The 14898-nt window shown below is 38.2% G+C and overlaps 1 protein-coding gene across 2 annotated transcripts in view; it reads left to right on the top strand.

The window, feature by feature from the left end:
* Vha100-2 (V-type ATPase subunit a family protein Vha100-2) overlaps positions 1–14898 on the top strand; it is a 40011-nt gene that overhangs the window by 11119 nt on the left and 13994 nt on the right. For both annotated transcript variants that reach the window (XM_028321707.1, XM_028321708.1), the window contains exons 2-3: positions 3272–3413; positions 11735–11911. In XM_028321707.1, the coding sequence (XP_028177508.1) occupies positions 3297–3413; positions 11735–11911 (294 nt within the window). In that variant the 5' untranslated portion in view covers positions 3272–3296. The remainder of the gene's footprint in view (positions 1–3271; positions 3414–11734; positions 11912–14898) is intronic.

Below are 14898 nucleotides of genomic sequence, written 5' to 3'. Positions count from 1 at the left end.
GGCTATCGCTATCATTAAGCCACTAGCTATTGCAGGACCTTACTCTACAGTGGTGCCAACTGGTGAAGGCAAATATGATAGACTTCATTGTTTCTTTATCTTAAGGGAAGAATTTTCAGCTTTCTTCTAGAATGGCAATCCAATTAAAACATTCTAATATCCCAAAAGCACTGTAGGAGAGCAGTAAACTATGAATAGCGTTGTTTTTGTTTATCTCTAACTTCCTTTGGTTTTTGCCGGAATACTTGTTTAGGAAATAGTTTGTGAGTACAATAAGCCGCTATTGTTATAGAGAAAGACCGGTTGGTTGGGGCAAAAAACTGTATCGCTGCAAAAAGCCGGCCTTGTGGTCGGCCGCGATGCGATTCCTGCTTCACTGGATGGGAACGACGATGATCACTAAGTTTTTCGACTATTCTGTAACCTTGACACGCTGGGTCGATTGTTTTCTTAATGGAGTTTGCATGGATAGCCAATTCGTCTTACTGACATGTTCTGAATGTCAATGATAGCTTAAAGTTACAAAGTTACGTGGGGGATATTGTTCGCGCCGTTGCAAAATGCCTTCTTCTGACGTGTGGGCTGTAACAATGTGATTTTATTGAACAGCACGCAAACCCTGGACGTTTAATTATTCTTCTTCTTTTAAAAACTACACCTTATTATGAGCATAGGCGTTTCGTTTTTATAATACTATGTACATTACCGTGTAAATCTTATAATAGGCGCAATTACACAATTCATAAATAACAAACTCCTATGTAGTCGTACAAAGTAGGTAGGTATGCAAAAAAATCCAAAGTCCGCAAACCAAACAATAACTACCCGTAGTTTTTCAGAGTTTTTTGAGCTCACATCCAATGTCAGTTAAGCTTTTTCCTGGAAACTTGACTTTACTGATCAAGTTTTTGTTGGTAGTCCAGGTGTAGAATGTAGATCCTGCCTTCACGAGTGGGAAGAAGAGGTGGGATTGGGATTAGGTTCATGGGGCTCTACGTTAAACATTTTCCTGTCAATCTGTCATCAAGATAGGTATAGGTACAAATAACTTTAAGTGACAGCAATATTCCTCAATCTGTCTCAAATGCGCCACACTCAAGTTTATACAGCCGTAATTAGTCGCTACAATTCAAATAGATTACACGTAATACGTAATTTTTATGGTTTTCGTTCCACGGGCGTGTGACGCGCTTGCGCATAACTTAACTCTTTTCATCGTAGCGGCTAGTTTAGTAGTTATCCAATTGTAGAGCCGAAAATGCTTCCGCAATAGACAACGGCAAATGAGATGGGGGTCTTTTGTTTGGGAAAATAATGAACGGCTGTAGATTTAAAGAATGTTTATCTTCTCCAATTAAAATTTAAAGCAGATGCCAATGTTGGCACTTTTGATATTGGCTTTATTTTGGAAAAACAACACTGGGTTTTTATGCAGAACAAGGCAGGTATTTGACCGCAATCGCACCTGATGTTAAGTGAGATGCAGTCTAGGATGGTACATGCCTGCCCTGTAAGTGCCTATTCACTCTCGCCTTGGAAAGGCCCGGATTATAGTGTTCGAGAAAGACAGCAGCAGGCAGCGAATTCTACGCGCAGTACCTATCTGTTCGGACACATAATAAAATCAGAAATCTTTGGCGGGATCTGGCCCAACGTTTCAACCAAGAACATTGCCATTTGCCATTCTCAAATTGCTCTCATATTTTTCTTGAAGACTAAAACACCATTAAATCAACAATAGTTCAATAACTTGTCAATGGCATCACGTCAACAGTAGCATATTAGCTTATTATGTCGATAAGTTTTGCAATGACAATCATTCTCAACCTTGCCCGTAGTTATTTGCGCTCGATAAATAAATAGCTCTGTTCCAATCAGATACGGCCCCGAGCACATATTGTTGTTATAACCGTTCATATACAATACAGTTGTCATATGATGTAACTTCTGTCCAATGTTCTTTGTATTAACTAGCTTAGCCCACGGCTTTGTCCGCGTGAATCTCAAAAGACTAGTGCGTCTCCTGATCCAAAATACCTAGGTTACTATTTCCAAAACTTTCAACCCCTAGTTTAGTTTTATTTTCTCAATAAAAAGTAGTCCACACCCAAGTTCTAACCAATCTCTAAGTACACCAAAATTTTTCAAAATTGGTCTTGATATGAGAGATTAACAAACTGACTGAAGTTACTCTAACTTTTACCCATTAAAAGCTTAGTTAAATTGACACAAAGTTCCTTTGTAATTTTATCGTCTTTAATATGAGCACGTGTGTTGTGTGTGTTACGAAACGTAAAAACCTGTAATGACTAAAATAATTCAAGGTTCACACGCATCATTTTGTAAGAATGCTTTTGATAACAACTAATAGTTTTTATAAAATTAAATCAAATTCACACACCCACCAGACAAGCTAGGATGCACGCAGTGACAAAATCATATCGTTGATTTTAGACTACATATGTATGGGCTTATCGCGTAAAATCGATAAAATAGCAAAAGCTTATCCTTATTAGGCCTACAGGTACTCATTTACCAGGTTGTTCAAAAATATACATATAAATACTTAAGTAATAAAATAATTGCGACACAGTCATTATATTAAAAAGGGTACTCGACTACCTTTATTTGCTCTTGAATGATTTATCAAGAGGTAACTCTATGTATTTGAAAATTGTGTCAATTGCTTAGATATAATCATGAGAAACGCGATCGGTTGACTCAATGACTGTGAAACGTCGAGGTGAAATGATAATGATGATAATGCTATAAGATGCTTACAGTTTGTAGAGAATCTTAAGGAAAATCTTCGCTCAGTTACGTTGAGATACGAGATAATTAGCTCGTCATCAATTTCAAATAAACTTTCAAATTCAAAAGCTCCTATTACATCCTAAACTAAGACCCGAGTAAGAAGAATCTACGCCTCGTAAGATTGATTAATGCATAATTAAAAGCTTGTGGCTTCCTATATTTCCTGTAAATTTTAAATTGTCTATTTTCCCTGTATGGGCAATACACAGTCTTCTATCTTTGATTACTTACTCGATTAAATGGATTTGGTATTGAATTTTATAGGTAATACTCTTATTTGGTTTAGCTCACGCTGAAATTACAGCCCAAATAAACTTTTGAGGCTAGGTAAAAAATCTTCAAACCTTAATAAATGATTACAAGTCAAGTCTGCATTTCTCTTTAGGACCTTTTACTTCATGTTCCACATTTTTTATGTTTTTACCCTTTTATTTATTTATCTATCCATTGTCAACAGAACGGGAGGGCCATAAACCAGCAGAATGGGGGCGATGTTCCGCAGCGAGGAGATGGCTCTGTGCCAGCTCTTCATCCAGCCTGAGGCGGCCTATACCTCCGTCTCGGAGCTCGGCGAAGCCGGCACAGTGCAGTTCAGAGACGTAAGTTCACAGATAATATCTAGGATAGTCCGAAATGAAAACCAAAGTAACCGACATAGCCCGGAGAAATTACAAACTTTAGTGGCAGTGGCGGGGCGGGGCACTGATGGCCGTTTGGGGCAGAAAAGTTCTGAGAAACAGGCAGGTTAGACAGGCCTCCCACTTCTTTGCCTCCGTAGTTTTTGATTTGTTACAAAAAGCCTTATTACTACTTATAACGTGCGTGCTAGGCCGTTCATCCTCCTCCTCTTATATTCTTCTGATTAATTTCGCTGCGAATTTAATGCCATTTTAACCTTACCCTTCATTCTTCAACAGACTTCGCCTTCATTTTTTCCTTCTTCGTTGGATTTTGTCCATAGAGTTATTATCGGTAATCAAAGGTATAGGAGTCGCAGAGGTGGAAACCGTCCCGTATTACCTACGAATAAAATATGTATAATATAACATGAGAAAGGTATATACTAACATCTTCTTTCCCAGTATGCTAACGAATGAAGGTAAATTCTGGTAAAGAAGTGTCATTCATCCACCAGTCATAGTGTCTGAAAGTTCAATGGAAAAGCTTTTTGTCTGAGTCGAGTCCGAACTATTAATTTATATTAGCTACTGCACCTACACCAATAAAAATTATCGCGATCTACTGACAAAGGAGCCGCTTGATCAACGAGCAGTAGCATTGTCATTTATCTGCGAGCCGATCTGCCGATATGGCCTGTTAGTGTTGATTGTAATCGATCATAGTATTGTGACACGGACTTTATATCGCCTATTGTTGATTACCTCACTATGTTGATTGAATAGGTCCGTAGATGACAAATTGTGTTTGTGTTGCGTGGAAAGAAAAGGTCTGGAAAATTAAATGACAATCAGACGATATCTACAGATGAATGAAAATAAAATAAATGATCCAGGAAATTTAAACGCGGAAGTTTTTATGTTGAGTTGTAGATGTTTCACGCAAAAACTACTAAAATAATTTTGATAAAATTGATACAATGATAGCTTCCAGCCAAAGCCACAATGATATTTTTAGCTTATATTTACACATAACATAGCGAATAAAGCTAATGTACATCAGAATAGCACACAGGCTGGTTTCATCAAGTAAGGTTCTGGAACGAACCTAACCGCGTTCCAGAATGTCTTCAGGAATTCATTCATTCAGGAATTTAGCAGGCATTTAGGCTGCCTTTAGTCAATCTACGTCTACACTGTCGGAGAAGTCGTGGACATGGGCAAAATCTATTCTTACATGTATGTAATTAATACATCTTGTGAATCGAAGTTACCTATCCGTTTCGACTAGCGTATTAGCGTCGGTCGTTAAACGCGTTAGCCTAAAAACTCTTGAACTTTGGCCGTGGGTGTATAAATGTTAACAGCTGATCGATGAAGCCGGCCAAAGGTTGCCAATTATCTTTTGGTATAATTTTATAGACTTCGCGAATACTGGATTTAATCGGTGACATCAATGAATTATGCCTGTTATCTTCGCATAATTTGTAAAGTTTTTTGTTTTTCGTACGAGTAGAATCATCTCTGTTAACTTTGAATTCCAGAGTAACTTTGAACTTCTCAATTACTGGCACTAAAAATGATTTGTAAGTTTATCTCTTTTAGTCTCTCTTTTTTATGTATTTATTTAATTAATGAATAACAATCATATTTTATCTCTAACATTACCGGTTACCCCAATGCTATAGAGTAGATTAATTAGTACATATTTAACAGTTAAAATCTCTATCGCTGTAACATAAAATAAATAATGTAACCTTGGTGGCGCCACTTTTAGCATATTGGTTCTTGCATTCGGAATTGCGAACAGAGGAGGCTGCCGGCGCCGCCATACGTACCGGTCCGGTACACAAAGCGTCATCGACTTCAGTGCGACCTGGTCTCAAACCCGCCCCCGTACTAATTTGAACAAATACGTAGCCAGGCTTAGATCCCGTCTAACTTTTAGTTTGTTGTACCCCACCATCCTGAGTCTCTGACTTTCCTAGCCAATTTTAGATCATCAGCGAACAAAAGGCACACTGACTCCCTAACAACATTTGGCAGATCATTTATCATCAGGTTAAACTCTAAGAGCCCTAAGTTGCTCCCCTGACTGACTCCTGACCTAGTAAAGTACCTATGGCATTGATGGCCTCCCTATTCCACATATTGAGTTTGAGTTTTAGTATCTCGTCACTGTATATCGATAATATTCTGAATTCACATTCAAAATTCAACCACAAACCCTTGTTTCATATTTCATTTAACTCTAACTTATAGACTTGAGTCTATTCTTGATTTTATATTCATGATTGAGGGTTATTTTGGGCCTCACCTGTAAAAAATCATTGTCACACACCCACCGCTACATACTACATAATATTAAGAGATGTCGGCACAAATGGCGAATTAAGGTGATCGAGTTGAGTTCGGCAGCCAAGGTCGGAAGGCAAGGCCAGGCTCTCCTCGCCCGCGGCATACATTAAATATGTATCTACAGACGACAGCATGTCAAGCTAAAGTGCGCTCACATTAGGGCGACAGAAGCGCGACAGCAGCGCGGCAGCGGCGTTTTTAAAATTTGAAGGCAGGCATCAGCAGGCATCTTCTGTCATAATATGGTAGCGCGGCTGTCGCGCGTTTGTCGCGCTGCTAAATCACCTTGATGTGAAAGCGCTCTAAATGTCAATGCGCTCAAATACTGCAACATCTAATGCACTTTTAATAAAGGCTATTTTACTACATTTAAATGTGCAGTCGACTTTACCGTGTACCTGCGGCTCAAATGGCCAGTTCCATTGCAAGTCATTGCTTATAATCGTACTGTGACACTAACTACCAAGTCCCCTTAGGCTTTAGACACAGGACTTGATAGATGACCTTGTAAATCAATACCTAGACAGATACATAGTGCTAAAAAGAGGCTTTAGCCAGACACACTAAGCAACGTAAGTAGGTAACTAATGCAAAAACTAGTGCGAAAAACTCGTGGTGAATCATTGAAGCTTATACGAGTATGTAGAGAATAAAACAACAAAAATACTTATTATGTAACATAAGAGCAGTAGGTAATATTATTTGCATTTCCTGTGGGAATTTCTGAATGAGCTAATAATGAATTTCAGTGGGTATTTCTTAGTAATAATTATTGTAAGTATTGTGACATTAAACATAGAGTCATATCGCACAGTATGTATAATATTTACCTGTTATGAAAGTTATGAAACATAAGTTAAGCTGAAACCGCAATAAGTTGTGTACTTAATTGCATTTTAGTAGATAAATTTCTGCCACTAATTCATTTGTAATATTATTATGACATTCGGTGTATAGTCTTGTCTCATAGGTGTTGTAGACTTCGCGGCGCTTACGGCTGTAAGTGTATCTTACTGACCTCTGCAGGTGCATAGTGCATACTAAACATGGACTCCGAGCATCTAAGTAGTATTTCTTTCCAGTATATTTCTTATTAAACTTGTTCGCGGCTCGAAAGAGAGGCCAACCACCCTGTCAACTTGCAAAATTGCTTTAAATATCTTAATGATAGGTTAAATTAATAAATGCTGCAATAACATACACATGAAATTATCATGTCAGATCTAGAATGCTTTGAATTATAACACCTGAGCTGAATTAAAAATAATTTGTTCAGTCTGTAAGTAGAGTCGACACCACAACAGACTTCCTATGTATTTTTGTTCCAAAATCGCTCTTAGTGCAAGAAATGAAATGCCACAGATTTTCACTAGACGTGATATCGTCTTCTGTACATTTTATTTGAGTCGCGATCGCTTTATTTATTTTATTTTTATTAATGTCGATCTGAACGATTTGTGTTTTTTGGCCGTTAATTCAACTGCTGATATTTATCTTTCTAATGTTGTTTCGGGCTCAATGACATGATGTTATTCACTCTTCCTGTGTGGATTTTAATCTGCTACAGCTTTTTTTCAGCAATCGCTTGTACCTTCAGCCTGATCGATCCATTCCATCAAATGAGATGCAGGCCAAGAGCTTCCTCTTTAGGGATTTAAAAAAATCAAATCTTATTAAAATTAAAGATTAATAAAGCAATTTGAACGGTTTAATCAAAACCATAAAAATGTCTTTAGTAGTTGATATTGCTTCTTTATTATGGGGTGAGAGAGAACCACACAAGCCTTTAATTTCCAATTTGTTATCATTCCTGCTCTTTACTCATACAAATGCCCATTGACTGCTATATTATGGCACAACTGAAAGTCAACACCTTGCAAGTTCAACTAGATTGACTCCGAACGTAATTCAATAAGTTTTCAAGGACGCCTCAATGTAACTTCTGTTCAATACGGAACATAAAAATTAAAAAAGTTAAAAATATTGTCTATGATTAGATTGGTCTTTGCTCTATGCTCTCTCTTCTATTTTGGAGCGCAGCGCAGCCATATTGTGTGCATTTATAAATTGGTTTCAATAAATCAAAATTTGCTATAAAATACTCCGCCTGTTTTATTTAACAGGCGGAAAGTGGTCCTTCGAGCTATGAAATAACCTGAGTGAGTGTTTTCGTTCGTCTTTACTGCGGATCGGCGATAATTTCGGTCTATAAGCCGGAACCGGTCACGTGCCAGCGAGCGTCCCTACATCGAGAATTCTATAAATTCTCGCGTCTACGACAATATCATCGTGCTACAAGACCCCAGGGTCATTTTTGGAGCAACCCCCGTGCGACACCCCGGCCTGGGAGGCAGGGTCACCGGCGACAAAATCACTTGGCGGAAATTCGCNAAATAAATGCTCTCATTTCGCGCATTCGGCGTGCGGGAGACGCAATGACATTCTCAAGGCGAGGAGAATGCGCAAGGTCAGTTGCTCCTTGCTATGGCAATTTCCTCCTCATGTCTCTAGCTAGCGTCTTTAGCGAAAATAAAATTAAATAACAGCCCGCATTATGCTAATTGCCATTTGAAAAAATGTGCTAGATTTTGTTACACATTCAAGCGTTTTGAATTTTAAGTAGGTTGGCATTTTACTAAATAGAAGGAACATTTAATTTACAACTAAATTAGTATTTTGGAGACATTTTCAACTTGTTGAAACAATAATCTTTTCTGGATCGCAATAAGCTTCATGTTTGGTACTGTTGTGCCTTTTCTACTTAGATCAACTATTTCCAATCACATTCCACCCGCAGGTTGGTAAGATGACCATTTAATAAAGGTTGCAGGAAACCGCTGGACTTACAAATGAAAATGATTCAGGGAGGCCTATTTTCAGCAGTGGAAATCTTATGGCTGAGATGATGATGGTGTACCCAATTTAATTACCTTCATTTCTTCGTAGTTTAAATAAAATTAAACTAGAACACAGCTGTTTCAATCTATTTTCCTGATCGCAACTGAATGCGTGTCTGCGACCTTCCGATGCACCGCACCGTCGAGAATTTTTTGTTCGTCAGGCAGATCCGAGATTCGATGTCGTCAGTCTTTCTCCCGGTCAAAAAAGTTTTTTGTCGGAGGCTCGGAGGCACTCAGGCGCGGCGGCCTCGGTCCCGTGATGGACACGCCCCAGGGTCGCCAGGTAGCCGGGGTTTTGCGGACATTTTGGTTATGATTTTTTGCATTAATGCAAATGTAGGGACATTTTAATGTTATTTGATATGAGTGCTTTCATTGGGACAATGGTGTGTCTCAATTTAAAGTGTGGCAGAAAATCTAGAGCGAAAGCTCATTGGAACGATTAGTGTTAGAGACAAGAGCACATCAAGCTGTTACAATTACAATTTTACAGCATACTACTGATTGCTAGATTGACTGATTTGGCTGTCGGCTGTACAAGTACCGACCTTCCGACCCGTGTTTGATTTGAACATTAGAGGAATTAACGTGATTACTCATTGTTTAATTAAGCTCTGAGAATTCTGGCTCCCTCTAACCAGTATTAATTATTCGGAACTATTGGATATAAACAAACAACTAAAATACACACGCGGTGTGCGAATCGCGTATTTATAACATCGCATTTTTTTATAAAAGCGCTTTTCCGTCGCTACCGAAGATGTGTCTATCGAATGCTTTAGGAGTCTCCCGTTGACTGGGCCTACTTTTAACTTAACCCACGGTCCCAGTCTCGGAAACTATTTTAGGGTAGTGTTTATCCGTGATTTATTCAATAGTATGGTTCCCCTACTGGTTCCGGACCGGTTCAACCTCTGTGCTATGTTGATGTATGCGCGTGAGTTTCCCAAGTCTTGCATAACGGCTGGATGGCTTTGGGACAAATAAGTAATGCATGTCACAGCAAATAAATCTAATTGGCATGCCTTTCATAATACCTACTAATGTGATCTTGACAGCAGCATGTAGATAAAAGTGTAAAAGTCGACAGTAGGTACGTCTGACTACTTGTTGTTGAAAACTAGCACCTATTGCATCTGACATAAGATACAGTTCTTACGGTGATAAGCTTGATGTGATGTCGTAAGTACGAGTAGGATAATTAACAGACGGCAGTAAAAAGGTATATTTTGCTTGTACTTATTATTGTAGCGTGTCTTTAGAGACAATTTACAGGCATAAAAATACTACTGAATTACTATTAGATTTACGGCTTGTTTATCTTCTGTATCAGAAACATTATTCTGAATTCTGTATTATTTTTTAATTAATTAACTAATTTAATTATTTTCCAAGTAAAAAAAAAGTAAATTAGATCGTAGGAAATGGAAATCAACGATATGGACATGAATATATGATTCGCAACTATACTTTTAGAAAATATACCTACTGAGTATTTTTTATTATACTTAGCTATTTATGTTAAAACTGGTTTCCAATTACTTAGATTACCGTTGCTTGTAGACGTCACCGTTAAAACATGTTTTGCCTAAAAATAATAGGATTATTTTTAAATATTCTTTCTGCTCAAAATAGGCCTTAATAATAGTATAGGTAATCATCGAGGCCGCGTATCGGAAAACGCAGCGTGGGACGTCCACACACAAGGTGGACCGACGACATCATAAAGGTAGCAGGAAAGCGCTGGACGCAGGCCGCTACCAACCGGGTAACATGGAAAGCATTGGGGTGGCCTATGTTCAGCAGTGGACGTCCTATGGCTGAGATGATGATGGTGATGATGATGATCGTATAAATAAATTGAATGAATTAAATTAAATACATACTTCGATGACTCTTAAGATAGTCAGCGCTAGACTGACTGTTGGTCCTAGCTACCTAGACCTTGCTGAAGGTTGATCTAGATCCTATTTAACACCATAGACTAAGTATTACTGGTATTACATCATAGACATTAAAATCGCATACGACATTGAAAAACTTATTACATATTTTTACCGTCAAAATGCCTTTTAGTTAGATGATGAGTCACAACAAGACATTAACTCTAGGATAATAACCGAGATACTATTACTTACTTAGCACGATTTAATTAAAAATGTTAATGAAGCTGCTTCGTGTCGTGATGATAATTATAACTTGTATAGCCCATGATTTGACGGCTGTAAAATCATTACAAGACAATGCCTAAGTACCTAGAATCTGACTAAAAATGTAGGTAATTTAAAACTACACTAATATGTACTAAGGCTGGGTTGCACCATGTAGATACTTTAGCTTTGACAAACGTGAAAAATCTGTCAAAATCCATACATACCGGATATCGTTAAAGTTACGGTCAAAGATAGGTGGTGCAACTTAGCCTAAGACAATGTCTCTTAGGTATAAAATGCTATAAGTAGTATCAGAGTATTGCTAATTCAGCTCTTATTTTTTTTATCTCTACCTGCCAGTCTCGTCCTTCATTTTCTTTAATTATCTAAATGCATCTCCATAATCGACTTGCTGGTGTAAGGTGAAGCTCATTTAACTTGACTTGTTTATTTTAATTAGTAGTTTAAATGCTATACCTAATGGTCAGCTAGATCTTAGTTTTCCATAGAATATTTTTTCTTGCTATGTAAACCTAAGTCTTATGACCGTTTTCACCATCAATCCCTAATTTTTAAGTGACCCTATGAAAACAAAAGGAGTCACTTAAAAATTAGGGATTGATGGTGAAAACGGGCATTATTCACCTGCATACCTTTATCTACTAAAATTAGATGTAGAATCAGCTAGAAGTTTACAATGGTTCTCATCTTTAAAATATCCTGAGAGGGTGGCCTGTCTACACTAATAGGTAGGTCTCGCTTCACTCTACAATTTACAGCCTACTGCCACTTAAGTTTAGGGATTCTGTGTGATATAAGTTACTTTGATTCTCCCACGGATCTAAAATGAACCTTAATCATTCAAACACTAATCTCATAATCCCATTTCCAGTTGAACCCAGACGTGAATGCTTTCCAACGCAAGTTCGTCAACGAGGTCCGAAGATGCGACGAAATGGAAAGAAAACTGCGCTACATAGAAGCGGAGGTCCACAAAGACGGCGTGCACGTGCCCGCGGTCAAGGAGCCACCTCGCGCGCCCAACCCCAGGGAGATTATCGACCTTGAGGTGAGTGGAATAGAGTATGTTTTTCGTTAAGTACACGAAGTTTGCGGTCCGCCCCGGGTGCCAAGCATCAGGGGGTGACAACAGTCGCGCAAATTAGTAGGTACTCGCTGGCGCATCTGCATTCATTATTCGCACAACTTTCATCTTCGAATCGGTACCAAAAAAATCCTGGGGGGCACACCAGATAATTCTGGGGTGCCTTAGCCCCCCGCTATAAATGTATACTAAACTGGACTTATGATGGGGGAGGGAGGGGGGGGGGTGGTACCGCCCCGGGTGCCAACCCATGCTACGCCGCCACTGGGGAGATCATCGACTTTAAGGTAAATGGGAATTTTTCTTCGACTACCCGAACAAAATGTTAGTCTTTTTCCCCGAATCAAGAAGAAGAGTTGCGTTTCTTCTGACGATGCGACGAAATGAAAAGAAAATACACAAAAGGTCCACAAAGACGGCGTGCACGTGCCCACGGTCAAGGAGCCGCCTCGCGCGCCCAACCCCAGGGAGATTATCGACCTTGAGGTGAGTGGAATAGAGTATGTTTTTCTTTAACTGCTCGAGTTCTTGTTTTCGTCCCAATGGCCTTCCATTTAGGAGAAGACGCTAGTTTTTGAGCCTTTTCGACATAGGACAAGGAGAAATGTTGCGCGCCTATCCTAGGGAGATCATCGACTTTAAGGTAAATTGGAATGTTTCTTCGACTACCCGAACAAAATGTTAGTCTTTTTCCCCGAATCAAGAAGAAGCGTTGCCCGTGTTGTCGGCCGTTTGGTGTAGTGGTTCGAAACGGACTACTATTCCGGAGGTAGCGGGTTCGATTCCCGCACAGTACAAACAGTTGTGTGCATGAACATATTTGTTTGTATTGGACTGGGTGTTTTCTATGTATAATAAGTATGTATTTACAAAAAAAAACTATTTAAGTATGTTTATATCCGTTGTCTAGTACCCATAGTACAAGCTTTGCTTAGATTGGGACTAGAAGCGCAGTGTAAAATGTCTAAGGATATTTATTTATTTATTTATTTATTTATTTATTTATTTATTTATTCTCCCGACGCGACGATTGCGACGAAATGGAACGCAAACTGCGCTACATAGAGCCTACATAGACCTTGAGGTGAGTGGAATAGAGTATGATTTTCTTTAACTGCTCGAGTTTTTGTTTTTGTCCCAATGGAGGGAGAAGAGTACGTACGCTAGTTTTTGAGCCTTTTCGACGTAGGACAAGGAGAAATGTTGCGCGCCTATCCTAGGGAGATCATCGACTTTAAGGTAAATTGGAATGTTTCTTCGACTACCCGAACAAAATGTTAGTCTTTTTCCCCGAATCAAGAAGAAGCGTTGCCCTTCTCCCGACGCGACGATTGCGACGAAATGGAACGCAAACTGCGCTACATAGGGGAGACTGGCCCAAAGCGGGCACCTTAAGGTAAAGTAGGAAAAAAACACACAGAATAAGCAAAACGGAATAAGTTTTTATCGTGATCAGTTACTACATTTATTGTAGTTTGACATGGCGTTTTCAAATCATTCATTTGTCTAATATATAAAAAGTAGGCTCTCAAATAAGAAACACTACCACTTGCTCACTTTGCCCGAGGGGGTGGCCTAAAGCGAGCACCGGCACACGGGCAAAACGGGCATGCAGTGGGCAATAGTTTTATTTTTATTTTTACTATATAATTTTGACCTTTGAATAATAAGGAATGTCTCTATTCAAACACAGAATGAGAATCATACTTTCTTTATTGCAAAAAAATAGATTCTAGACATAAAAATTCATCAAACAACATAAAAATTAAAACATAAAACTAATCAGAAGGAACTCTCTTTGAATAATGCAGTCTTGAATCATTATCTTCTAGTATTTTGAAGCTTTTGAGCTGAAGTGTTACAGCTTCACTCCAAGAACCTTTTTGTGATTTTCTTTTATATTTATTTACCATCTAAAAAGTCAAATAATAAGATATTAATGTCTATGTTACGGTCAAAGTGATAAATGTGAAAATTATGAATAATCGCCGGTTATTATGAATAATTACCGCATGATTTGGTAAATGTGATTAATATGAGGTCATTTATGTGTGTATAAAACTAAATAGACGGCTTATTAATATATGATATCAAAACGTTCAAAAGTTTGGCTGTACACGAGCACGTACACAAGATGTTGTTCTCTTTTATGAAATTTGTTAGTACTAAGGTTGAATTATTAAATAATCACTGTTAAATGTGATTAATTTATCACTTTTACCGCGACTGTCGGTAATTATTCATAATAACTGGTTATTATTAATAATTTTCACATTTATCACATTAACCGTAACATCTACACTAAAGTCTGTTTTTCTTTGCTTGTCCAATATTGTAAACAATCTTAATATTCCTTTTTAACGAAATAATTCGTTTTAAAATAAGATAAACACAAAGCTCACAACCTACATAGGTAAGTCATCGTTGAACACCGATATCTTTTCAAATCATATAATTTATTAATTTTTTTCACTGATATTACTTTAAAAGTTATAAAAAGATTGTTTACATTGTTCGACTAGCAAAGAAAAACGGACTATACCTACACGATAAATGTAGAGGACTAACAATAAAAGCAAGTTAGTTTATATGGCTATGAAGAGGGTAAAGTGAACATGCTCATTTTGCCCTGCTCACTTTGCCTTTTGCGCCACACCACGTTTCATAAAACATAAACTATAATTCCTTTTTAATAATTTTCAAGGAAATATCCTTAAAACACGGTTAAGTAGGTGCAACACATTACGCATACATTGATAATAACGTACGTCACTCAGTTTAATCCAAAACACAACGAACATACCTTTGTTTTTTCAAATAAAATTGACGAAATTCGTTTATCGCTATCCACGCGTGGTGTTGTCACTCGGAGGTGGCGCACACGACTTCCGCGGGAGCGGCGGGGCCGGGGGGATGACGTTAACAAGACAAGACAACAAGTCGAGCAAATG

Source organism: Ostrinia furnacalis, unplaced genomic scaffold (genome assembly GCF_004193835.3).
Source record: "Ostrinia furnacalis isolate ACB-3 unplaced genomic scaffold, ASM419383v2 OfSCF7560, whole genome shotgun sequence".
Lineage (NCBI taxonomy): Eukaryota > Metazoa > Arthropoda > Insecta > Lepidoptera > Crambidae > Ostrinia > Ostrinia furnacalis.
This window is presented reverse-complemented; position numbering and strand designations above follow the sequence as displayed.